Source organism: Macaca thibetana, chromosome 6, assembly GCF_024542745.1.
Source record: "Macaca thibetana thibetana isolate TM-01 chromosome 6, ASM2454274v1, whole genome shotgun sequence".
Taxonomy (NCBI): Eukaryota; Metazoa; Chordata; class Mammalia; order Primates; family Cercopithecidae; genus Macaca; species Macaca thibetana.
The window spans coordinates 144,445,175-144,473,048 of NC_065583.1; the positions used below are offsets into that span (position 1 = coordinate 144,445,175).

The following is a 27,874-nucleotide window of genomic DNA, read 5'->3' on the forward strand; positions in this document are numbered from 1 at the left end:
GCAGTTGCTAGAAATCTTAAAAGAAAGGGTTCACTTTTATGTCAAGATTAGACAGCTTTAAATTATTTAAAGATCCTGTTACCCTTGCTCTATTGACTTCCACTTCAGTGTTTCTTTCAGGACACTCCAAACAGCAGACAAGAGATAAAGTGTTTCAACTGTGTCACAAGAGGACAGAAAGTGGCTGCATCTGCTTAGGTCTAGTGTCAATCTCAAACTTATTCATTAGTATCCATAAAAATAAAAACTTAGGACAAAAAGTTAAGTGCACAAATAGAGGAAACACACATTCCATAAAGGAGAGGGTGAAAGATTGAACTCTTAAAGACATACTAAATAATATCCTAGAATTTGCAAGCAGAAGTGACCTTAGAGAACACTAGCCTCTAAACGACCTAGAAAGTAAATTATTACTAAGTATGAAAGCCAGACATGACATGATGATAAAATATGAGCTGATCAGTATAAAATATATAATTTGGTTTATTTCCTAATTCATAGAACCCTAAGAGTTGATAGTGCTCTTAGAGATCATCTAATCCAAAATTACTACCCATGCAGGGATTCCCTCTACAAAACCCCTGGGGATCTCTAGCAACATGGGACTTTTAGGTTGGAGGCTCTAGCTGGTAGTGGGCAGTTCTATGTTCACCACCAAATTTTCTCTTCTTTGATTGTCAGCCCTGAGTCCTAGCTTTTTTTAAGGAAAACAGTAACTCATTTCATAAATATTTATAGCAAAGTCTATACATGCTTGCCACCCAATTTGAGAGTTAATTTATTTGTTTCAAGTGTAAGAATAATTATCAGTGTAAATTCCTCCATTCTAGATGAAAAGCTCCTTAAAGAGAAGACCATACATCTTGTACATTTTTAAATTTCTGCCTTAAACAGAGCACCTTGCTTATATTAGGATTTCAAATGTTTGTGAAATGATAAATGAATGGAATGAGTGAATGAACTGAAATGAAATTAATGCCCATATTTAAAAATAGAATAGTAGCTGATTTCTTGCCTAAGTTGTTAGTTCAAGAGTGAAAAAGAATACTCAAGTATCTGAAATATTTCTTTAAAACTTTATTTCAAAGTTATTCACCTCACCGTTAATAAGGTGTATGATTAATGCTCTGTGCCAGTATTTGCAGGCCTGCCCATTGCCGGCAATGAACTTTGAGAAAACCCATTTCCTGGCACCCAAAAGTTAAATTACTCTTTTCAAAACATACCGATCTCCCCAACAGTTGCAAAAGTAATACATGCACCATTTTCCCACCATTCTTTAAATCAGAACTTACATTATTAATCTCTATCAGTGAATGTTAAATGAAGTCATTTTAACAAATTATGACTGTACAAATCAAAATACTACTAGTTAATATTAGACAAGAGTATCTTACAAACACTACATTACATATTACCTTGCAATCTGAAACATTACATTTCATATTTGTGTATGTTTATTTTAGATAACTGAAACTTCACAGAATTTAACAGCAAATAAAGTTTAAAAAATTTAGTTCTGTACATTAGTTCCAACTATCTCTATTTTACAATCTATAAGGCTCATGTCATAGTTCAGCACCAAAAAGATCTACACAAAACTGTTTAACCAATCTTCTTATCCATCCTGTGTGACAGTTTTTGTTTGTTGTCGTCTTTTTTTTTTTTTTTTTTTTTTAAGGTAAAAGTACTACTTCAGACCTTGAAGTGGAATACTTCTAGTCAGACTAGGTAAAAACTTGTGTTGTACCTTATTTTCATTGAACAGATACAGAAAAAAAAAAAAAAAAGGAAAAGAGCTGTGTTATACCATGAATTTAGGTTGTCAGCCTATATGTTGAATTTATAACACTGAAGCATCAGAAGTAAGCTAATAATGCCTTGCCTCTATTCTTCCCTTCCACTTTAAATTTTTAAAAAGATAACCAGAAAAATGTTTCATTTATTCTTTAAAATAAGGTGCAAAGAAGGACTGCAACAACAAACTTCCTCATCCACACCTCCAATAACATCTCACTGTTGTTCAGCATAATCTACCATGAACTGATTCAGGGGCACAACTAGAGTTATATTCACAGCTCCTGAAGGTACCATGTTTTCTATACCAGAAGCCTGTTCAATGGCAGTGTTTCTCTGTTCAGAGGTCATTACAATAACTTTTGTCACTGCTGGCCTGGACTTAACATTCCAGATTCCAGAGCCAGTGTTTTATTGTCCCAACTTTTTTCTTCCTCTTTAGGATTTATCCATTTTAGAAAAAGGGCATGTTTGTCTTGCTATTTTCAAAGGGTTTATGCATATCACATTTTACCCCAATTTTACCACATTGGGGAATGTGGTCACATTCCCCAAGCTAGAAATGTTTTTCAAAAACCACAGGTACTTGCTGTAATCTTGTTGTTCAAAGTACAAAATTCTTACATGTTAAAAAAATTCTTAACTGGAGATTAGTACCTCTGCTTTCTTCTGACAGAAGTACACAATTCATTATACCATGTTTAAAAACCAAACATCATGCATACGAATGGCCAAAGAGGTATGAAGTTTTACAGAGCCCTTAACATCATTCGAGTACATTTGGCATTGGCCAGACCACAACAGGAAGTATGTCAGCAAATTGAGCAAAAAGACTTTCCCAAGTACACGATAGTGATCCAGGCTCCATGTCAGTCACATAAAAATTTACGTAACACGTAATCCTTTAAAATTATCCCCAGATATCCCATTCCTCCAACCGTTCCCATCCTCCCACCCCATGCCCACCCCCACCCTGAAGTCTTGCACCTCATAGAGCATCTTAATGTTCCCCGTTACTAATGACAGCTGCTTCAGGTTCTGCTGCTGTGGCAGGGAGTCTTGGCACTTTCTTGGCAGGGCTTGGAATATGCTAAAATGAAAGGAAAAAAGTTGATGGCTCTTATGATTCTTTCCCCCCCAAGAATCATGGCACCAATTAAAGTTTCTGTAAAGAAACTTAATAAAGGACAACTCTGGAGAAGTTTATGCTAAATATATATTCTATATAACTTTTCAAGAAGGGAACTAAATATCAATTTTTCACCTTGTGGTGAATTTAGTATACAATTATCCATATAAGGGGAGAGAGGAAGCCTGCCACAGAGACCCACCACATACAGTATTTTACTTGTTACATCTTGTATTTGCAACTCAAACACTGGTGTTTTGACTTGCTACCTAATTTGCATAATAGCAAGAAGCAAACTATCCATTTACCAAACTTGTAATAAGCAGATAAATAAGTAGTTTCAAGGTTATAAAGTCCTTAGTTTACAACCTAGCTTCAACACTTACTAGCTATAATCCTGGGCAAGTAATGTAACCTCTTGGAGGCTCATCTCTAAAGGGAGGACAGTATCATTTATAAACTTCAAGGAGGTTGTTGTAAGGATTAAATAAGAAAACGTAAGTAAAGTGCCTAGTATGTAACAGGAATTCAAATTATAGCTATGATTGTTACTTCTTGACAATGTGAGGACAGATTTTGGCCATGATCTAGGATGAGATGTGAAAGGATCCTTGTCCCTCTACTCCATCTCTCACCAAGACACACACCACAAATGAACCTTCTCTCTACATCCGTCTTCCTTTAAATCCTGGTATCCTTAATAAAACCTAGTTATTTACTGCATATTCTTTTTCTTTCTTTCTTTTTTTTTTTTTTTGAGATGGAATCTTGCTCTGTCACCAGGCTGGAGTGCAGTGGTGTGATCTCAGCTCACTGCAACCTCTGACTCCTGGTTCAAGCGATTCTCCTGACTCAGCCTCCTGAGTAGCTGGGGTTATAGGCATATGCCACTAAGCCCAGCTAATTTTTGTATTTTTAGTAGAGACAGGGTTTCACCATGTTGGCCAGGATGGTCTTGATCTCCTGACCTCATGATCCGCCTGCCTCAGCCTCCCAAAGTGCTGGGATTACAGGCATAAGCCACCGCACCCGGCCTTTACTGTATATTCTTAAAATATTAATAATTCAAATGCAAAGCACTTTATACAATTGGAAATAGTACAGCTAGAATCTACTCCCAGAGCCCTTACTATGAATTACTCTTCTTTACTGACATTTATTTAAGTTGCTAAATCCCAGTTAGGTCTCCTAAACCCTAAGATACGGAGATAGGAACTCTTTTACTTACCTCAGTTGCTGTGTTTGAATGCACAAGTCCTACTCCTTCATCCAAAGTGTCATCATTTGGAGTGGGACGCCGAGCGTAAGTTCTTCTGTGCTTTTCATCCACCCTAACTAAGTACCATGTTCCTTCAAAGAGTGAATCTATTGAACCCTGGGGAATATAGTTGACTAAAGGAAAGGGAGAGAATATCTACAATTAGTTATGATATACAAGTCATCTGGTAATAAAAGTAAAGATAAGTTTCATATATCCCAATAATTTTCACTGACATCAGATTAGTACTGAGTAAAGTCTTGACATCCTTATCTTATATGTAGCATCCTTAATGATATCAGCTCTCCAAATAAGCTTTGGGTTAAAGAACATTTAATATTTTTACCCAAATGATGGGTGTCCTCTCTGAGCTTCATGTTTTCAGCGAAGACATCTGGTGCCACACAAGTTCTTGAATCAAGTCTTGATTTAAGATCACATAAACTTGCTGTTATTTTATCAAGAGCAGACCCTAAAATAGTAAATAATTCCAACATTAAAAGACTTTAAAAAAAATCATGTCCAAAAGAAGCCTAAGTAAAATGTTGCCAAATGAGATAAAACAACTTTTCATTTTTGTTAAAACTACTGGCTATTGATTAGTTAAAAGATAAGATACCTATTTGACAAATCTCCTATGATCTCAGACTGGAAATCTATTATTGAGTATCCACCACTAGACAAGTTAGGAAACAGGTACAATTTGAAACTATAAATAACTTTTCTACAATTAATTCATGGTATAATTATTTTATTATTATTTTTTATACAGATGGAGTCTCACTATGTTGCTGAGGCTGGCCTTGAACATCTGGCCTCAAGCAATCCTCTCACCTCAGCCTCCTGAAGTGTTAGGATTATAGGTGTGAGCCATTGCACCTGGCCCATGGTATAATTTTAAAAAGTTATGTCAAGTTTTCATCAGTTTATCTCTACATTTTTGCTCATTGCTGCTCAGGGAAAGCACAAACGTGACCTTAAATATAGCCATGACCATAAGCCTATAAAAATTAGATAACTTAGTCCTATCCTTTATCCAGATAAAGTAGAATTTTTTTGGCCGGGCGCGGTGGCTCAAGCCTGTAATCCCAGCACTTTGGGAGGCCGAGACGGGTGGATCACGAGGTCAGGAGATTGAGACCATCCTGGCTAACACGGTGAAACCCCGTCTCTACTAAAAAAATACAAAAAACTAGCCGGGCGAGGTGGCGGGCGCCTGTAGTCCCAGCTACTCGGGAGGCTGAGGCAGGAGAATGGTGGGAACCCGGGAGGCGGAGCTTGCAGTGAGCTGAGATCCGGCCACAGCACTCCAGCCTGGGCGACAGAGCGAGACTCCATCTCAAAAAAAAAAAAAAAAAAAAAAAAAGTAGAATTTTTTTTTTTTTTTTTTTTTTGGATAAGGTAGATTTTTTGGGCAGAGAGTAAAAACCTATTGAAGAAGTAATGAAGACTAAAATATTGTAATGATCTGTAGGACAGATTCAGGTGCTCACTTGAGAAGCCTGCAGAAGCCTGCAAAATCAACTTCCCCAGAGTAGTTTTCAATACATTCTTTTTTTTTTTTTTTTTTTTTTTTTTGAGACAGAGTCTCGCTCTATCACCCAGGCTGGAGCACAGTAGTGCAATCTCAGCTCACCACAACCTCGCTCTCCTGGATTGAAGCGATTCTGCTACTTCAGCCTCCCGAGTAGCTGGGACTATAGGTATGCACCACCTTACCTGGCTAATTTTTTGTATTTTTAGTAGAGATGGGGTTTCACCATGTTGGCCAGACTGGTCTTGAACTCCTGACCTCAGGTGATCTGCCCGCCTCGGCCTCCCAAAGTGCTGGGATTACGGGTTTGAGCCACTGTGCCCGGCCTCAGTTCATAATACATTATTTTTGAAAGATTTAGCCCTTACCTGGTGTAGCATCTTGTGTGACTTTAAGAGAGTACAGAGTGGCAGCCAAACCAGAACCATAAGAAAACACTCCAATTCTCTTCCCTGCTAATTGCTGAGGTGAGTACCTATATAGGGTGTAACAATAGTTAAGAAGTTTAACTGATCCAAAGCTACAACGCGTGGGAAGCTATACAAGTAGCAATAAAAATTCAGGCTATAAGTTAAAGTAGAATCTAACTTAAAGTTTTAAAGATATAACTCAAAGTGTTAATATTACAGTAGGGAATCTAACTTAGTTTTAATATTGCAGCATGTGAGTTTTCATCTTGTGGGCAATGACAGAGCTTGTGAAAGTCATGCCACAAAACAAGTTACTTCATTAACCAGGTATTTGTAGTTCAACTGTAGGTCAAGAACAAAAAAAAACCATGGAGCCAGGAAAGCCGGTATGAAATTAACAAATACTTCTGGAAGAACTGTAGCCTCAACCCATACATCCTTCAAGTCAATGGACAATAGCAGATTAGAGAGCCTCAAGATAAAATTTTCTGTGATCTACCACCAACATGCTTGACACCAGATTTGGTCTTAGAAATCTAACATCTACCAAATAAGGGGAGTTAAGTAGTAGGTGAAATTTATACTTACTGTGCTAGAACAGATGCAAGGGAACCATATACTGAAGATGTGTACATATTTCCATTTTGATTTGATACAAGTAAAGATGCCTTTGTTTTCTGACTGAAGAGTTCAGAGCTAGCCTTCATAAATGCTTTCTCCACATCTCTATCAAAGTAGGTGTCTTCTAATTTAACATCCCTGAAAGATTTATTTTACAGTTTTACAGTGTTCAAAGCCTATGTTTTTATTACTCTAAACAACAGCCTAATTAGGATTCAAATCTTTAAGTGTATATAATTGTTTTCCCATTTATTAAAAGCCAAGTAGCAGCAATCTAATTGCTATAGAAATCATAACAGTTGTACATATATGGTTCTTTTTCTCAAAAGTTTTCATAAGCAAGTTAAGACTGTTTGATTTGAATAGGTTAATAGACCTGCTGTAGCTTTATTGGCAGTGAATAGAATACTATTTCAAGTCCACAATAATATTTATTTAGTTAGAAAAGTCATGGTATTACAGGAGCCAAGTTTTAAAAGTCACGGATAATTTTATCAGATAGAGAAAGGACACACAAGAGACACGGGGAGAAACAGAATGAGTTGAACACGCATAGCATGCTAGGGAGCCTAAAGTGAGAAAAAGGCAGGTGGAGTACAAAAGCTGACTTCATCTGTGGCAGTGTGCAGGATGGAAAAGGACATGGGGGCAGGGGTGCTGAGAGAGGCAAGGAGTTAAGAGGCTGCTGTAGTGAATATAGGCCCTTGTGCAGTTATTTTATCGTGACAACATGAATGCAGCTGAAAGAAAGAAATCAGAAAATCTGAATAGAAATGTCTAAAGAATTTGTGCATGAAAGCTACCACCTCTCTGGACTTAGATTCTTCACTGATTGAGACACATAGATTAGACCAGATGACTTCTAAGATCCTTCTGTCTCTCAATTTCTCAGTCTGTACAAATAACAGCTTAACAGATATTAAAAATGCTATAATATAGAAGGAAAAAACTCATAAGAGCTCCTCTTACCCAAAGGCTTCCAGGCCACTATAGATACTATTTTTATCTCTATTCTGGTCATTAAGGAAGTCATTCAACAACATCCGAGCTAGAGATTTCTGAACCAGTTTACAATATGGTGAGTGAAAGATCATGAAGCCAAAATCATTCAAGGTAAAATCTTTATCATTTCCCTCTGAAAGAGAAGTCCAAGGAAACTATTAAATTCATATAAGCCATGAAATCTTAAAGTTTGACTTTAGAATAAGGCTAGGATATTTTTGTATGTTTAAACAGCAACCACAAATATACTGTATAATGAAACCTCTCTATACCTTAAAATGTACATTTAAAAAGACACTCAAAGATGAAACAATATATACCATGTCACTAATTTTCAAATTTAAGAGTCATACATACTAGCAGGTTACATAATCAATTTAGTGGGTCAGGATTCAGAATTTTTTTTTTTTAGTAGAAGAGTATTTTAAAAAACAAAATACAGTAGGAAAATAGCAAACTGTATAACTTGCAGCAAGGGTAAGTAATGTCATGACATTTTTGTTTCAGTCTGGCATACACATACAATGTAACATGTACTTCTTACTGTGGGTCCTAATAAAAAGTTAGAAAACCACCTTTCTGTTAATGTATACTGCAAGAATGATTCTTATCCAGAGCCACTGAATTCACTGATATTTTCATTGAATATGATTTTTAACCCTTTCTCATAACCTCTAAAAAGCAAAGCTGGACTACAGAAAAAGTATACTTTATGTAATAATGTGTTAGGATTAACTCAAATACTGTTCTTTCAGTGCCTCAACAAATGTCTAGATTAATGACAATGGTAAAAAAACAAATACAAATTCACAGGTCAAGTGCAAAGAGATTATTTTTGGGGGAAGATCACTTTAGTAATTCATTTTCATTAGTTTTCCCTGAATGACAACTGTAGTCCAAAACCTTCTTAAAATAACTCTCTCAAAAAAACAAAATTCAAGTTACCTTCTTTTACTCCACTTTGATTTTCTTACAAGGGGTAAACCGACCTGAATATTTTTGCAGAGATATACCTCAGTTTCAAAGTTTACCTCTTCTAGTAAATTACACTTTCCCAGAAACTACGGGAAAATGCTGTTTGGTGAATGAGGAATTAATGGTAAAAGGACATTAAATGAAGAAAGCCCACAAAGTAGTTGCTTACTAAAGATACCTTACACTGCTCTCAACTGGTACATTACACTGCTCTCAACTGATCCCAAAACCAAGGAAAATGGGTAAAACTTACCTTTCTGCCACTGGGCACGGATCTTTTTGCAGTAGACAGAATAGCAGCGGTCTAATGCACTGAGGTAGCACTGTATGGAGAGTTTTCCATCTACTATAGGATATTCAGATAGCATATCAGGCTTGTAAAAATCATAGGCATGTTGCATATGTGTCCCACGAAGCCCTATTGGAACCAAAAAGGAAGATGTCTATATATTTCTGCTTCTTGATGTCTGTATGCTAGTAAGTATATTGAATTATCTAAGGACTTTCCTTAACTATCTGATCAATTCTCACCACTTACAGTAGAGAAATCACAAGGTGAAGCCAATATAAGTGAAATGATACATAACAGTATCCATGGACAGTCCTAAGACTCCTTTGGTATACAACTTTTCAAGCCAGTTTCATAACTCTAACAGAGATCACAGTGACTCTACTACACTGAAGACAAATTACACTTGCCACTGACTATGAGCAAGTTACTATTTAAGTTATCACTTAAACCCTACATTAACCCACTTCTCTGTAAAGTGGGGATGACACCACCTACCTCATAAAACTGCTATAAAAATTAAATACGGGCCGGGGACGGTGGCTCATGCCTGTAATCCCAGCACTTTGGGAGGTTGAGGGGAGCAGATCACCTGAGGTCAGGAGTTCCATACCAGCCTGGCTAACATGGTGAAACCCTGTTACTAAAAATACAAAAAATTAGCCAGGCATGGTGGCGTGTGCCTGTAATCCCAGCTACTCAGGAGGCTGAGGCAGGATAATCACTTGAACCCGGGGGCACAGGTTGCAGTGAGCTGAGATCATGCCATTACACTCCAGCTTGGGCAACAAGAGCGAAACTCCATCTCAAAAAACAAAAACAAAAACAAAAACATAAATACAGTAACACACATAAAGCTCTTAGCAAGTAGTACCTGCATTTAATGACCATTAAGTAAGTGACAGCTCCTATTTCTATTTTCAACTTTCTCAGCATACTGTGCTAAAAAAAACCAAAAATGCTTTCCCAAGCACTTACCTCGTTCAAAAATTAAAGGAGCATTTGGCCCAATTAGCAGAGCTACTGCTCCAACTCCACCTGTAGGTCTAGCATTTCCTGTGGCATATACAGCAATATCTCCCGCAACTACCAGGGCATACCGTCCTGAAAAATATTTTTTGTTATTTCACAAGAAGGAATTCAACACTATAACCACACATGGAAACTGAAGTCTGTTATATTTCCCCCAGAATATGCTTTTCCCATCTTTGATAAAGAAAGAAATGCTCTAATTTTTTTTTTAATTCATCTGCCAAGGCTCTGTCATCTATCTGACTAAATTTTGAATAGACCATTTGTCCTACAAGATAAGATAACCAATTCACAATTCAGATAACAACAGACAGGTATAATATCTTTCTTAATATAGCCACACAAGTATAAATTACAGAAGTTTGCATATTGCATTAACTAAAGTGTCATTTGGGTCTACTGAATCTCAGAAAAAAATTTTGGGGGACGAGGGGAATAGGCATGTAACATACCATCCCAAGAGCTGGATTCAATCCAGTTAACAGCATTGAAGACAGCAGCTGTGCCTCCATAGCATGCATTAGTTGTGTCAATTCCTTCTATATCGGTATTCCCAGACTCTTCAAACAGCTGCATCAAATTAGTCTTCACTGACTTTGATTTGTCGATGATTGTCTCTGTTCCAACTTCTAGTCGCCCAATGCAATCATAGGAAAGGTTATTTCTCTCCATAAGATTCTGAACCACAGTCATGCAAAGAGAGTTAATATCTTCTCTATCTGTGCAGAAGCCCATCTTGGCCTGGCCCAAGCCAATGGTATACTTTCCAGCATCTACACCATCATATTTTTCCAACTCTGCTTGATCAACATATTGAGAAGGAAAATAGATCTCAAGGGCAACAATTCCCACATCTTTTGGCCAGCAAGCTTCCGCATTCAAAGGAAGCGATCCAGGCATGGTGAAAGAGCTTTAGAAAGGAGAAACAGAAAAAAACATTGTATTAGGTTATAAGTTGCTGGTTTTCAAGTTTGAAATTGAGAAATAGATATTAAGAGTTTAGCAATCATCTGAAGTATTAGTTTAGTTTCTTTAAGTTTAGTATTTAGGGCAGTCAATTGTGTACATGTGAAGTAGCAATTATTATACAAATGGAATATTATCATTTAAAATTATAGTCTTTTAGAAAGGCTTTCATTTTATTCAAAATTGGGCATCTCTAGATTTAAAACATGATTATTAGAGGTAAACAACACTCAAATAAGATTTTCTACATTGTAAAGAACTGTAAGATAAAATACAATGACAATTTAGAAATACGGCTGACAAATCAGAATTACCTGACTACCTGAAAGTTTAAATAAATCAGGCTGGCATGGTGGCTCATGCCTGTAATCCCAGCACTTTGGGAGGCCTTGGCGGGCGGATCATGAGGTCAGGAGATCAAGACCACCCTGGCTAACACAGTGAAACCCCGTCTCTACTAAAAATACAAAAAAATTAGCCGGGCGTGGTGGCAGGCGCCTGTAGTCCCAGCTACTTGGGAGGCTGAGGCAGAAGAATGGTGTGAACCCAGGAGGAGGGGCTTGCAGTTAGCCGAGATCTCACCACTGCACTCCAGCCTTGGTGACAAAGTGAGATTCCGTCCCAAAAATAAATAAATAAATACATACATACATACATAATTTATTCATCATAGATAAACCAGTCCTCTTTTTTAAAAAAGGGACTAAAAAGTGGTGTCTAGATTTACTTACAAATAGTAACAAAAATTGCTAGCTACACAAGACCATTGTTGGGCACTTAACCTATCAGAGCTTCAGCTTCTTCAACAGGTTGTATCAATCAGGAAAAGAAAAATTACTCCAGATATTTCAAACAGAGGGGAGTTTTAATGCAGGGAAATAGCTACAAACCTGTTGGCTGGGCTGGAAGAACAAAGTGGGAAAGGTGGTTTTCAGATCCCATGAGCCTGTACTCCTGCTGAAGCTGCTAGAGCTACAGTACTAGCACCTCTGCTGCTGAGATGGAACCCAGAGACCCAAAGTCCCACTGTTGCTGCTGCCACTGACAAGAACAAGACAGGTACCTTCTTCCCACCTTCTTATCTTTCTTGAGTACTTCCATCAGCCCTCTAACCAGAACCCAGATGGCATAAGAACCAATGAAATGTAGTTGTGAGGCTCTGAAGAGTGGCACACCTCCTCAGTTTTAGAGAAAAGAATCCTAAAACTTAAAATTCTACAACTCAATTTCCTTTTTTGGTATGACATCACTGGATGGTGCCACTTACGTGGCAGAATTTCATTGACCCAAAGGTCTTGGTTTATGAGTTACCTGGGCTGAACTGATTCATGAACATTCTGTATCACTTGTCAACCCACCACTAATTTGATACTTAAAAATGAAAGCCAAATCCTATATTTATGTCATTTGTCCTCTGCCACTCTGCAATTAAAGGTCTTAAGGGGCCAGGTGCAAATGGGAGGCTGAGGCAGGAGGATCACTTGAGCCCAGGAGTTCAAGACCAGCCTAGGCAACACAGCAAGACCTTGTCTCTACAAATTTTTTTTTTTAAATGAGCTGAGCATGGTGGTGCATGTCTGTAGTCCCAGCTACTAGGGAGGCTGAGGCAGGAGGATCACTTGAGCCCAGGAGTACAAGGGTGTAGTGAGCTGTGATTGCACCACTGGGTGACAGTGAGACCTTGTCTGTAGAGGGAAAAAGAAAAAAAAAAAAAAAAAAAAAAAAAGACTTAAGAGATACCAGTTGTGTCTCCCTTCCAAACAGAAGAATTGTTTTTGTTTCTTTTTTTTCATTCATCCAAACAATATCAACATGTTACATGCTAAACATTATGGATGTTTAATGGGAGACTTCCTTATCCTCTCAAATATTCACTATTTTATGGGATAATAAGAGAAAACACATAATAATAAACAGGTAACAACATTGAGAGCCACATTATATAATGGAGAACTACCTAACCCAGCCTGGTGGTAGGGCAAGGAGTGTTAGGAAAATCATCCTGGTTATAGGGGCCTGACTTGAGCCCCAGGAATGAGCAGGAGTAAGCAGTAACGTACTGAAGAAATGGAGGGTAGTAGATTTTCAACAGAGTGGACAGCATGAAGAAAGGCAGACTACAAGGAATTACAAAAAGCTTTGTTTGTCTATTGGAATGAAACATGAGCCCCAGTGAGTAGATCAGGTAAATAATAGATTAGGATAACTAGGTAAGGGTTAGGTCATGAAGGTTCTGGTATACTGATGTTGAAGGCTTCAAATTTATCATGAAGATAGTAAGAAGCCATCAGAGAGTTTTAAAAAAGGAATAACATGGTGATATTAGTTGTCAGGTCAGTGTTTTTCCAACTCCGGAATCGATTTAGTGGATGGCAAGCACACATTTAAAAAAATGAAACAGAAAAGAATACAAGATATAGAATTGCATGGCACAGGGTAAACGTAAAGATTTTTCTTGAATCAACCTTTTGTTTTAATTATTCATACATACATAAAGTATACATAAGTTGCAATACAAAGCGTAGTTTTTTTACTGGGGGCCACAGTCAAAAAAGTTTGACAGCCACTGTTTTATTATCACTAACGCTGTTTTACAGTCACTGGTGCTGTGAATGGTTGAGTTAGGAAGCTGACATGGCAGTCCAGATAAGACACGGGTCATGAACTAGAGCAATTACTATATGTGGAGTGAAGAGGAACAGCCTCCAAAAATATGGAAAAAGCAAAAGAACTAGCAGAAACTGTAACTGACTAAATGTTAGGGAAAGAAGAAAATGTATAGAATGAATTCCAAATTTCTATTCTCAAGTGTTTTATCACTTGACAAGCACACTGCCAGATACACTAAATGAACAGAGACCCTCTCCACTTTATTCTACCCCACTTCTTCCACACAAACCCTGTTTCCTTTATGCCCTTTTCCCTGGTAAGTGGAGTTCAGCCACACCAGCGCTCAGAACCACCACTGAGGAAGTGAAGAGATCAGGCTCAGACAAGCTGCTTTCATTCCTGTCATTTCACAAACACCTCCATATATTTTTCCAGTTTGGTCTTCCTATCTACTTCCTTCTTATATGGGACTTAACACAAGATTCTTAACTTTCATGTATGCAATTTATACTAGAAAACACACAAAGAGAACTATACTAAAGTCAACAATCAAGGATAAATGCTAAATACTACCCAATCTTTCCCCATCTTACAACTATTTACCTACATAATCCTCCCTCTACTCTTTACTCTCAAATTATTATATTCTTTATCCAAAAAATTTAGTGCTTTCTTCAACAACCCACCTCGTGCTTCTGCTTATTGAAATCCTTTATAGCCCTAGATCACATAGGTCACATTTTACCCATGAAACCTTTCTAAATTACCTTTTGCATTTCTTGCCTGTCCTTCTACACCATCATACTTCGTCAATTAAAAGTCACTTTCTTGGGTAACATTTCAGAAATTGGGATTCCTCTTACAATTGCTATCAGACAGAAGCCAATTATGATGCTGTCATTGCTTACACATGGGAAAATAACAAAACTGCCAGCATGACATTTGCAGCTGACAGTCAACAGCCTGAAAGAAATTCTCAGATATGATACTGGAGCACTCATTTCACCCTCTAGGAACCAAACAGACTGGGAAGGAAGTAGAAGGTGGTGAATCCCTAAGCAGGAGTCAAAGTAGGCTGGCTTTGCATAATCGCGAAGCTGAAGGTCAGCACCATAACCTTCCCATTCTTTTTTGGGCTCTTGAAAGGAATGCTACATCACCAATTCTCTTGGCCGCACAGAGGATGTTTAATGGAAAATTACAGGTATTAATAACTCTGACTCCAAAAACAATTCAGAAGGCAGACTCTAAATATGTGAAATTTAGCAATTCTTTATGTGTTTTCCATCTTATTGAATATGCAAGTGACACATGACAAAAATCTATGTCTAACTCTAAAAGAGCTCTTTAAAACATTCTAAGTAATCAAAAAAGCATTGTATCTTAATTTAATTGGTAATGAAGCATCTTAAATTTATTATATCCCAGATTCTTCAGATAGTACAAAATACAGCATTCAGTGCTTTCAACTGTGTTACTTCCCAAATATCTGCCTATATTATGGATTGAATGTCTGTATTTCCCCACCAAATTCATACGTTGAAGCCTTAACTCTCAATGTGATGGCATTTGGAGATGGGGCCTTTGGAAAATAATCAGGTTTAGATGAGGTCATGAGGATGGGCCCTCATGATGAGATCAGCGCCCTTATAAGAAGGTACCACAAGAGTTTGCTCATGCTCTCATACTCTCTCTGTGCCATGTGAGGACATAGCCACTTGCAATCCAGAAGAGCCGTCATCGGGAACCAACCACGCTGGCACTCTGACTTCCAGACTAAAGACCTATGAGATCATAAATACCTGCTGTTTAAAACACCTACTCTATGGTATTTTGCTGTGGCACCTAAGCAGATTAAATAGTCTGGTCACCTCAACTACGTCCAAGTTCCTTAAGGTCTTCTCATGTCTTAGACTACTGTATGGCCCATTTTACCAGACATAGTATATATACTGCTGCTACTCAATTCCACAATGGAAAGGAAAACCCCTAAACACAACAATCTACTTCCCAATTATATCCTCTTAATTCTTAAAGTACTGGCCATATTTCTGTATTCAATACAGGAAAAACAATGTCATCACCAACATTCAGGGACAGGAGCATAAAGAAAGACTAAGGGAAGTTCATTCTTGTTAAAACCTAAAGCTGGGAGGATAAAGATAAGGCTTTTACATTCCTACTCCATTCATCTTCAACTCCTTTCCTGTGTCTACAACTCAGATGGAAGACTACTGATTTTCTCGATATGAGGTGCTTGAAATGCTCTACATCTATCCTCACTCTGAGCCTCAACAAACTTTTCCCATCAATTTTTTGATAAAGTTGGTTCCCACTTTGCTGAAGTTGAAACGAAAATATAAAAGGGCTGTCTAATATGCCACTAGGCATGAATTCTAAGTTTATAGTAAAATAAGATACCAGATAGTCCACAAGAAAGTGCTCTACAACTACTGTTACCAGAAAAAGACTAGTCCATAGGCATATAAGCTGCTACTTATGATCTCTTAAGTCACTGAAGTAGGAGTAACCACCTTCCCAGCCTTTCCCACAAGGCTACCCTTTAGATTATTTTCAACTCTTCAAACTGCTTTAAACGTGCTGAAGACAGTATGGTCTTCCTTGCCTGGCTCAGTTGTTTTTAACACTATTGGAAATAAAATGAACAGGTAATATACCGTTTTGAAGGTATAAACCAGTTTGCAATATACTTGTACTCACTAATAAATTCAGTTTAGTCTTTTAAGAGCATCACGCAGCAACACTGGCAACATATTTAATTATCCTTATAATGCTTGTACAATTCTCTATAAAACAAAGCTATAATGCAAGGCTTCAATTTCAGAATTAATCTGTATTTGTCATAGTCTGATGAGCACTGATCAATTCTTTGTATTATAGTACTCCTAAAATAAGGTACAACTCTATGACTCCTAAATGTCCTACATTAACTACATGACTTGTTTCATTTGAAAACAAACAAACAAACAAAAAATGTAGGTTAACTAAAATAACGCACATACATCAAATGGAAAGTGAATCACAATTCTGACCTTGATGGAAAAAATCATTTTTACATTGTCCAACTCAGTCAATATTACTCATCCTCTGAGGGTTTCTGACAGCCAATGTTTTTTTCCATTATGTTCTTGGTAAAAAGCCATCTAATCTGAAATATTTAGCCTTTGGTTCAAATTGAGAAAAGAGAGTAAGTTGACAGGAAAATTAATACAGAGAAATAACTGCTTTCATGACATTTAGAAGAACAGAAAATTGTTTCTGGTTTCAAATGTTACTTTTTTTTTTGAGACGGAATTTTGCTCTTGTTGCCCAGGCTGGAGTGAAATGGTATGATCTCAGCTCACTGCAACCTGCGCCTCCCAGGTTCAAGCGATTCTACTGCCTCAGCCTCCCAAGTAGCTGGGATTACAGGTGGGTGCCACCACACCCAGCTGATTTTGTATTTTTAATAGAGATGGGGTTTCACCATGTTGTTCAGGCTGGTCTCAAACTCCTGACCTCAAGTGATCCACCTGCCTCGGCCTCCCAAAGTACTGGGATTGCAGGCGTGAGCCACCGTGCCCAGCAAATGTTACTTTTAACTATCCTATTGAGGATGTGCTCTTACATTGTCCTTTCAAATGCTCTCTGGAATAGGCTAGATATAGCTAGGTATAAATTAGGTGAAAAAAAGACTAGCTATAGGTCTGAGGTGCTCACATTATGGTATTCACTCTTTACCCTATCAGAGAATAGAATATTATGGTTAATTCACTATTTAAGAATAAAGAGGCCGGGTGTGATGGCTTATGCCTATAATCCCAGCACTTTGGAAGGCCTAGGTGGGCAGATCACTTGAGGTCAGGAGTTCAAGACCAGCCTGGCCAAAATGGTGAAACTCCGTCTCTACTAAAAATACAAAAATTCACTGGGTATGGTGGCGGGCATCTGTAATCCCAGCTACTTGGAAGGCTGAGGCAGGAAGGCTTGAACCCAGGAGACGGAGGCTGCAGTGAGCTAAGATCGCACCACTGCACTCCAGCCTGGATCACAGTGTGACTCCATCTCAAAAAAAAAAAAATTTTTTTTAATTAAAAAAAAAGAGACAAATCACAAAAATTTTCTAAGTAGAATATAGTTTTAAAAATCTGAGGGTTAAAAAACTTACATATGTTTTTAATTTTTTGCAGATAATGCATTTTATTATTTTTCAGAGTACTATATTCACCATAAAATAAGTCTAAGGAGAATAATGAAGACTCTGTAATTATAATAAAATATATACATTTTTTTAAAAATTCCATCCTTAAAAAAGGAGAGAAAAGGCAACTTTCAGAGAATTTTGTAAACCTTTCAAGTTTTCCAACAAAGCAGTACCAAGAGACAACTAAAGTCTTAAACAAGTCTCATTTAAGTGAGGGCTCACTCCCTCTGGTGGACAAAAGAAACTCCATACCCTATTTCCAGAGTCAGTAAAGCAAGATAAGGAAGCCTTGTTAATGTTTTCTGAATGCTTCCTGTCTACAATACATAAAAGACCTATATAGTTATTCTGAGAATAAATCTGGAAATGAAAGAGAACTGGAAAGGGGAGAAAAAGGTGAGGGAAACTAGCTGATGATACTGGTGTAAGGGAAGTCCTAATCTAGCTCCTCAATGGCTGTGTTGGGGAAAGACTTCAGCATCAGTCCCTCCTAATTGAGCTCTGCCTCTGCTCTCTTCTCTATCATAGGCCAACAGTTCTTTCCAAACTGCATATCTAACCATTGTCAAGATGCTGCAGGTTGAGCATTCCTAATACAAAAATGCAAAATCTGAAATGCTCCAAAATCTGAAACTCTCTGAGCACCAACATGATGCTCAAAGGAAATGCTCATTGGAATATTTTGGATTTTGGATTTTCGGATTAGGGGTGCTCAACTGGTATGTTTTCTCAAATATTCCATGATTCAGAAAAATCCAAAATATTTAATGGTGCTGGTCCCAAGCATTTCAGATAAGGAAAATTCAATAACTCTGCCAAGTTTCTCTTCTACTATTTAGGCTTAGCCTCTCTGCATTAAACAAGGAGCTTTTGGAGAGCAGGAACTGTGCTTTTTTCATTTTTGTGTCCCTGGTACCCAGCCCACTGTTTGGCATATGGTAGATGCTAATGTTGAATAAATGAAATTGCACTAGACTTCTAATCTAACGTCATTAACATCCATAGGAAATCATAATCTTGAAATACAAAAAAAGCAGAATCGTAAGAGAAGCACTCTCTGGCAATATGAGAAAGCAATGGCTGAAAATAATTAGATTACCAGTTGAAATACATTTGCAATTACTGTCCATTCTCACATAATTTTTTCTTTTTTGAGACAGAGTCCCACTCTTGCCCAGGCTGGAGTGCCGTGGCGCAGTCTCGGCTCACTGCAACCTCTGACTCCTGGGTTCAAGCGATTTTCTTGCCTCAGCCTCCCAAGCTGCTTGAATTATAGGCACCTGCCACCATGCCCGGCTAATTTTTTTGCATTTTTAGTAGAGACGGGGTTTTACCATGTTGGCCAGGCTGGTCTCGAATTCCTGACCTCAGGTGATCCGCCCACCTCAGCCTCCCAAAGTGCTGGGATTACAGACGTGAGCCACTGCGCCTGGCCCATTCTCACATAATTTTAAACATTCATCCGCAGCCCAGATACATATTTTTTGAGGCTGTAATTTAAAAAGCATTACTGGCAGACATGCTTACCTCTGATTGTTTCTGATTAAGTAGTTCATGTAGTTACATTTTATTATATGCAATTTTTCTCTTATGAGTGAACACTAATTTTTAAAATTTGTTTCTAGATTTTAAACATTAGTCTAATAAACACAAAATTAGTCTCCTGAAGCATTACAGCATTAACAAAATTTTAAAGATAAGGCAGAACCCTAAAAGGGGTTTTAAGAACATATGGCACAAACAAATTGTTATTCGCTCTAGGATACCAAAATTTCTTCCTTCCATTAGAGAGGAATACTTTCCTTAAGTAGCATGACAGGATGCCATACCTGTGTGAAGGATAGAGAACTGTAGTCTCCAGGTCTGTCACTGTTTCCTCCTTCGGGCACTAGGAATTTCAAATAAGAACTGCTTTTAAAGTTACAAATCACTACCCAAATTCAAATACTAATGAATCCAACTCAAAGTGAGTTAAGATAAGCAATTCCTTATCCAACTACATTATGCAGAATAGAATTTGACATTTGCTTAGAAAAAATCATAGTTAAAGCTTATAACACATTTTCCCCCTGATTTTCTTAGCCCTTTTAGTGATAGGTTCAGTCCTGGTAATAAATGGATATAAGAAGATCACTATTGTGGGAAGGAAAAAACAAAAAACCTCAAGGAAATAAGAAGCCCATGTCACCAATTGAGGCTTTAAACCAAGGTTTTCAAGAACTGGAGGAAAGGAATATAAACAAGTTGTAATGAGTTAGCAAACTCCTAGAGTAAAGGGATCTATGCATTCAAGAGCCTGCACTGCATATAAGAGATTGTGGCTTTGGCACCAATTTTGGACCTCAGTTTCCTCATCGATAAAATGAAGCTAATAGTTGCCCTCCCCAGATCATTGTGAAGGACTGCTGAGATGGTAACATACATGAAGACACTTTGTAACATAAAGCACTAATACACTGAATATTACCTTAGTTCTTATACAAAGGTATTTTTTCTAGCAAGATCTAATCATTTTCAACACTGCCACCTTCACCCTCCAAACCTTTTAGAAAGTGATTTTCCCCCTTAGTGCTTATGTTAAAAAATTAAGCATTTAGACACAGGACCATTAAACATTATTATGTAAATTAAGTAGAAATAATTTTCGAAAGTGACTGGAACATATTCTTCAGTCCATCTGTTTTGAAAGACTGTTACTTGAGATGACAGCTTCTGTGTTTAACACAGCATACACCATTTCCTCTGCTCTCTATTTAATTACTGGCAAATTTAGGATCTGCCCTTAATGAATTCACTGGTGACTACATTCGGATGTTATTAGTATTTAGTAAAGCTTTACTTTATTTACATAATTACATAATTTAAGAGCTCCTCACAGCCATACTTCATTGACTAAGTTTACTACCCACCTACCCCCACTGCCCCGTGAAAAGAAATAGATCTTAAGTTTTGTAGGCAAAGACTACTACAATATTCCAAAAATGTCTCTACAGTATTATATATACTTTGAGAAAATAACCTATCTTTTGTTCTTTATTATCTCAAATTATGCCTTTGTCTTCTGCAAATTAAGCAGACCACAGAGACCAGTTCTTGAAAAACATGATTCCTTCTCCATGTTAAGACTACTTAAATAATATTTCTTCTTGATGTTCATGTATGTATATGCATTTGACACTGCTTGTGACAAGGAAATTTTCCTTGAACTGCCTATATTCCCTCAATTTTTTTTTTTTTTTTTGAGACAGGGTGTCTCTCTGTCACCCAGACTGGAAGGCAGTGGCATGGTCACTGCTCACTATAACCTTGACCTCCCAGGCTCAAGTGATCCTCCTGTCTCAGCCCCCCAAGTAGCTGGGACTACAGGTGCATACCACGATACACAGCTGATTTTTGTATTTTTTGTAGAGATGGGATTTTGCCATGTTGCCCAGGCTGTTTTCCAACTCCTGGGCTAAAGCAATTCACCCACTTTGGCCTCCCAAAGTGCTGGGATTATAGGCATGAGCCACCTTGCCTGGGCTCCTCTTTCTATTTTGATTACTTAAATTGGAAAGGGAGGTTAGGTGGGAGAGACACAGAGAACAAAGAAGAAACAAATAGAAGATTCAGAAAGAACTGCTGTGCTACTTAAGGATTTCTCCATTCTGGCTAAACCAGTATTGCCAAAGTCTCAAGCAGATCACAAGCTTATTTCTAACAGGTCTTTTCAGAGTAAGTGACAGAGGGAATCAACATGGGTCAAGAAGCAGTTAATGAAGGGCAAGTAGCTGGGCAGGTTACCACAAAGCAGGTGTGTAGACTCCTGGGATAAAATATAGGCACTTTGAGTCAGGCAAAGACTAAAACACAAGAATGATAAGAATTGTCTAGGGCCAATCAGATTTATGCAATGATGGTTTCTTCTGGAGTTTACTCAGGGTTCTGAATACTTCCTTCTGGCTCCCTCCTTAGCCTTGATTCAAACAAGTGGTTGGAGAAGTTCATCACCTACACATTTTAGTATATAAACTATAAAACATAAACAGTTACCTGTTGATCTTTCTCATTGTTACAGGAGATAAATCTAGGAAATTAAGAACAAGTTGGCAACCTTTCCTCCTTAGGAGCAAGCAAGTAAAAACTAATGTTAAGAAAGACTTGCTCAAACCTGTACACTCTGGTATAGTTCTCCAAGTAAAAAGCATGGACATTCCTGCCTCCTCCCAGGAGGAGGTCTGCCTATCAGAGATTCTACTCATTTTCAAGGCCCTGTTCTAAGTCACCTCTTCCTGGAAGGTTTCCTTGATAAATCACACAGAAAATCAGTTTTCTAATCAGGGACCTGTACTTCTACAGAGGTAGGTCATTCATACCCAAGTCTACATAGCCTACTGTCTATGGAAAACTAGTTATGGGCAGTCTTCTTACCCATACAGGATTCCTACACTTCTATTGGGAGAGGGGCTATATATTTTGATTTTTTGAAATCCCTTTGAGATCTTGAAGTAAAGGTACTCAATTGCTGTATTTTTCAGTGGCTGAATTTGGAGTTATAACTACTAGAGGACAAATCTTTTCGATTTAATACTTGTAGCAGCCCTCAGTAGTAAGTGCTTTCTGCTATCACTTTTTTTTTTTTTTTTTTTTTTTTTTTTTTTAAATTTGTTACTGCTCCTTGCAGAGCAGGGATCCCTATAGGCAGCGTGTCCAGAGTAGCCTATTATCACTTTTGAGATGACCTGCAGCACCATAGTGTCTAGTTTAAAGAAACTGGCTCTCTACTGCTATGGTTCAAGGCAAATGGTTTCAATTGTTCACAGATTCCAAGGTGAACAATGTAAGAAGCCCATATGGAATCAGAAAACATTTGTTGGTCTTACAATCATTCCCATATGCACCCACACACAACCACAAACCCTGCAAAGATGAAGACAAGACTTCAAGCTTTCAAAGAGTAGCCTCTCCTCTACTGGTGTAACTACACTCAGTTGACAGACACTAAGTGAACATCAACACACACCACGCATTAGGATGAAGAGATTAAGAATCTAGCTCTAGGCAGGCACAGTGGCTCATGCCTGTAATCCCAGCACTTTGGGAGGCTGAGGCGGATGGATCATTTGAGGTAAGGAGTTCAAGACCAGTCTGACCAACATGGTGACGCCCCATCTCTCCTAAAAATACAAAAAAATTAGCTGGGTGTGGTGTTCTGTAGTCCTAGCTACTCGGGAGGCTAAGGCAGGAGAATTGCTTGAACCTGGGAGGCGGAAGTTGCAGTGAGCTGAGATCACCCCGCTGCACTCCAGCTTGGGCGACACAGTGAGATTCTGCTTCAAAAAAAAAAAAAATATATATATATATAGAGAGAGAGAGAGAGAGAGAGTACTATCATTAGGACAGGTAATATGTATCGCAGCCTTTTAAATCTATACTACCTTCTTGAAAAACAAAAATATCACACATCCTTCTATGATATTTGGTTCCACAGAAACCCAGCGTAAAATTATAAGGCTATATTCCTTTCTTTTTTTTTTTTTTTTTTTTTTTTTTTGAGGCGGAGTCTCGCTCTGTCCCCCAGGCTGGAGTGCAGTGGCCAGATCTCAGCTCACTGCAAGCTTCGCCTCCCGGGTTTATGCCATTCTCCTGCCTCAGCCTCCCAAGTAGCTGGGACTACAGGCGCCCGCCACCTCGCCCGGCTAGTTTTTTGTATTTTTTAGTAGAGACGGGGTTTCACCGTGTTAGCCAGGATGGTCTCGATCTCCTGACCTCGTGATCCGCCCGTCTCGGCCTCCCAAAGTGCTGGGATTACAGGCTTGAGCCACCGCGCCCGGCAAGGCTATATTCCTTTCTAAAGGAAACTAATTGGAGATTTTGATATGTAGCAAAACAAACTTCTCAAGCCACATCTCATATCCAATTCTGGATTCTGGAAGATACAACCAGGTTTTAAATGATTCTAGAGGACCCAGGAAACCCATGTTACAACAATATCTGGGGTTTTTGCATTTATTTCTTCTGAGAAAAGCTATCTAAGTCAAAATCTCAAAATCAATCCACAGTTAAAAGAAACAAGATGTAAAAGCAATCTGGAGGAATATTTAAGATGAGAAACAAAATTAAAACAAGGCCCAAATGATGTGGTCTACGGCTCCAAACATAAAATATCCTTTTACACTCCCTCCCCCCAGCATACGTCATACCTTCTGAGCGCTGGGGTTACTGATGTTTATACTAGAATTGAGCTGAACTAGACTACAGTTGAATAAAGGGCAAACTTACAAACTTAGGTGAGAAATATCTACAAAGGTAGACACAAAGAAAGCCTTTCTCTCTTCCTATAAGGTATGCTATCCCTGCTCCCTTCTCCACACAAAAATAACTGAAATTTTAAAATAAAGTTTAAAGAACACAAGCTGCTTAGGTGTCTCAAGTGCAAAGAACTACTGACACGGAAAATGTTAAGGACTTTCAACTGCCTCTCATCTAATAGTATCTGTGCAATAAAGTCCAAAACCCATCTCAGAAGGAAAAATCTGTTAACTCTAGGAGCACTTCCATTTGTCTTAATTTTGTTGTTTATCTTGTCAATTGTTTTTCATGATTCATGCCTGAAACAGAGCAAATGTTAGTTAGCAGCAGCCAGAGCACGTCATCCTACTGCAGCAGGTGGCAAGATCATCCTCGGGAAGGTGGGGAGCTGCAGCAGAGGTGAGCGGTGAAAGCAGCCAGTGATGCCTTAAGGCTAAGGCCACAGGGACAAGCATGACAAACAAGCACAACCTCACATTATCTGTTCCCCAAATCCCTCCTCCAGAGTGATCAGAATAATCATTTCTCTACCACTGATCCAGGCCGGACGTGCGTTTTCAAAGACTCCATATACTTGCTTTGAAATATCCTTAGCTTAATCTAAAACCTATTTGTGTGAGGACTCTGTGAGTGCCTGCCCATTACATTGTATCACCTAAAGCTAGTCCTGAAGGTATTAGCAGGAGGGAGATGTGGGATTTCAGAACACCAAGGAAGCCTATTTTTTAAAACGCAGACATAAAAAAAATACGGAGGCACGAAGGCGGGAGGCAGTGATCTATGCGACTTGAAGCAAGTACAGACTGAGCCCCAATACTTAGCCAGGTCTAAATCACGGTTGTGAACGCTTTCTTGCACCTGAGCTGAGGAAGAAAAGTAATTCTACCCACTTCCCTTCTTTCCATCAACTCTATATGTGGCAGCAGGACACACCCCCTACGAACCAACCAGCCTGTCTAAAGAGGATCTTACCCATCCTTTGGCGTCCACCCTTAACCAAGGCTCTGGAAACGCCTCGGCAGCCCAACTCTCTTCTCTACCCTCCTGACACCCCCCACTTCCCTCTAGGCGGTCACAGCTGCCTCTCTGGCACCTCCAATTCCTATGTCGTTAGAACACCTAGACCTCAACGCCCTCTCGCGTTCTCCCCTCCGCGACTCGCCTGTGTCCTCGGCTCTTCTCAGATCCGCTACGGTCAGCCTCAGGTCCCTGGCGAGGGAGCCCCAGCCTGGCCCCACTCACGGTGCCCCATCCTCCCGGGCAAGGTCCACGCCTCCGTCCTGACCCAGAGCCCCAGCTCCTTCGGGCCTAGTCAAGGACACCGCCTCCGTCTAGCCCACACCCGCCCGCGGCACCTCCGCAGCCTAGCTCTACTCCACCGCGCGGGACACTCACCAAGCGTGACCGAGAGGCAACAGAGGAAAGGGAGTGAGCCACGAAAGAACAGTCCGCGGCGCCTCCCCTCCGCCACCAGCTTTATAGCCGCCAACCCACCCGACTCCGGCACCGCCGAGAGTCGCTGGGAGGCGGGACGGTGGCTCCAGCAGCCAATCACGGCCAGTAGAGTTGCTCTGTAGCGCCCGCCCCCTAGTCCGGCTTCTACCAATCAAAAGGAAACTAGAGGCGGTGACTCGCTAGGATTTTCCCTCGTGGCTGGAAGGGCGGGGGGAAGGGGCGGGGACAAAGTCTCAGGGCCGAGGAAGTGGTGTGAGAGACTGACGTGGGGTGGCACGAGAGCCAACTTGCCAATGACGGAGCGGCAAGAGACGGCGAGAGCCAACGGGAGCGGAGTGAGAGATTCTCCGACCATTTGGGGCTAAGTGAGAGGAGATGCGAACCAATGGGTACTCCGCGTCCCACCACTGGAGAGATGGTCAAGTGTGGGAGGCGAGTTGGTCCCAGCTTGGGAGTCTGTCAGGTTGCCTAGCAACCAGAGCTAGGCTTCACCTGAAAGATTTCTGAAATACTGTACTTGATTTGAATTCAATCTTAACGTTTTCTAGCAAAGTGTGCCTAGATTACAAATTGGAGCAGAATATTTCACCCAGAACTTGTATATGTGTAAATATTCTAAATACTCGATTTGTAAATACTCAAATATTGTCTCCTTTATTCAAAACTACCTTGACTTAAAAAAATAAAACAAACAAACAAAAGGGCTATTGAAACAAAGCTTTCTAACTAAACCTAAAACAAGATAGTTTCAGGACTAGGCATCCGTGAGGAGGAGGGTGCAGAGCCGTGCCTGTGAAGGAAAGTTGATACTGAATTCAAGGATTTTTGCCAGGCCATGCACTCTGAGGAAAGGGACTCCATTTGGCCTGTTCCCCACTGTATCTTCTGAGCTTCACATGTGGTACGTGCCAAATAAAAGGCTGTGGAAAGGCCACGTAATTGTCCGCATAGTAAATCCATCAGATACGGACTGCCTAGCTCCCCCAGCGAATAGAGAGGAGCAATTCAAGCTAGAGGAAATCACTGAAACACTATTTGGGGGATCCAAAGGAGGACACTTATGGCTTTGCAATAAACTCTGCTTCTGTTTGGTCAGAGAGAGAAGCCATAATACTTAGCTTTGGTGGGGAACCATGAGTGAGGTTTGGAGTTGTTAGTGTCTCTCCCCATCTCAGTTTCATTAACAGGAATGCTATTGATAAGAGGTCATTGGTGGCCGGGCGCGGTGGCTCAAGCCTGTAATCCCAGCACTTTGGGAGGCCGAGACGGGCGGATCACGAGGTCAGGAGATCGAGACCATCCTGGCTAACACGGTGAAACCCCGTCTCTACTAAAAAATACAAAAAAAACTAGCCGGGCGAGGTGGCGGGCGCCTGTAGTCCCAGCTACTCGGGAGGCTGAGGCAGGAGAATGGCGGGAACCCGGGAGGCGGAGCTTGCAGTGAGCTGAGATCTGGCCACAGCACTCCAGCCTGGGGGACAGAGCGAGACTCCGCCTCAAAAAAAAAAAAAAAAAAAAAAAGGTAATTGGTAATTCTGTGATTCACACAATTATTGTTATGGGAGATTTTTTAAACTACTGTACATGCTAATCTAGTAAGACACATTCTCAGCAGCAAAGTGGCAAAATATATTGGAAATGGAACCACTGTGAAGTGGTGGCATAAATGACTTGGGGGAAGAGGACCATTCAATGATGATTTCCATTCCACAGTATTGCCCATGACTCATTTCATACCTACATAAAGTAACTAGATAATAAACATACAGAGAGAGAGACATTGCCTGATTGTGATCAACATCTACTTGGGGTGGGGTAGGAGATTAAAATTCTTGGCATATTGGAATATGCTGAAAGGCAGTAAGGACAAACACAAGAAAGAAGATACAGTTTTGTCCTTAGAAAGGAATCGCAAATAATTCCAACTCCAGGAGTACACAATGGGAAATGATTAGCCAGACAGTCATGAAAATGACCATCTTATATACAACTGGAAATTTCTACAAGGAACAGACCATCTTTTTCATCACATTAATCTTCAATTAAGCAAAGTGAGCATGATTATTGATTATTGGGAAGCCAAGCAATGGAGAACAAAAAGGTTAGTTATTAGATACAGAAGATCTTAAATAAAGTTTCAGTGCCACAAAAGAAATAGCATTCGAATACAAAATTTTCTTTTTACTTCTCAGCAAGGCAAGGTACTTCTATAGAAGGGTGCACCCTTACAGATGGAGCAATGGTGAGTGCACACTTGAACAAGGGAGAGAAAGTGGTTCTTATTCCTGATGCATGTGGTCC

The 27,874-nt window shown here is 39.4% G+C and overlaps 1 protein-coding gene across 4 annotated transcripts; it reads right to left on the minus strand.

Annotated features, from left to right (window-relative positions):
* Positions 1–1,057: 1,057 nt before the first annotated feature.
* HMGCS1 (3-hydroxy-3-methylglutaryl-CoA synthase 1) lies at positions 1,058–25,664 on the minus strand. 4 transcript variants are annotated; one of them, XM_050793462.1, is made up of 12 exons: positions 25,514–25,654; positions 19,657–19,715; positions 16,677–16,806; positions 10,500–10,957; positions 9,994–10,119; positions 8,980–9,144; positions 7,719–7,884; positions 6,717–6,887; positions 6,087–6,193; positions 4,531–4,656; positions 4,155–4,318; positions 1,058–2,887 (listed from the first exon to the last, which is right to left on the minus strand). In XM_050793462.1, exons 4-12 carry the CDS (start codon positions 10,945–10,947, stop codon positions 2,798–2,800), a joined length of 1,563 nt encoding a protein of 520 aa, XP_050649419.1. In that variant the 5' UTR covers positions 10,948–10,957; positions 16,677–16,806; positions 19,657–19,715; positions 25,514–25,654; the 3' UTR covers positions 1,058–2,797. The 4 variants fall into 4 exon arrangements, with proteins under 4 accessions (XP_050649419.1, XP_050649416.1, XP_050649418.1 ...); XM_050793459.1 differs by lacking the exon at positions 16,677–16,806; XM_050793461.1 differs by lacking the exon at positions 16,677–16,806 and having other exon boundaries at positions 19,657–19,735.
* Positions 25,665–27,874: the final 2,210 nt, after the last annotated feature.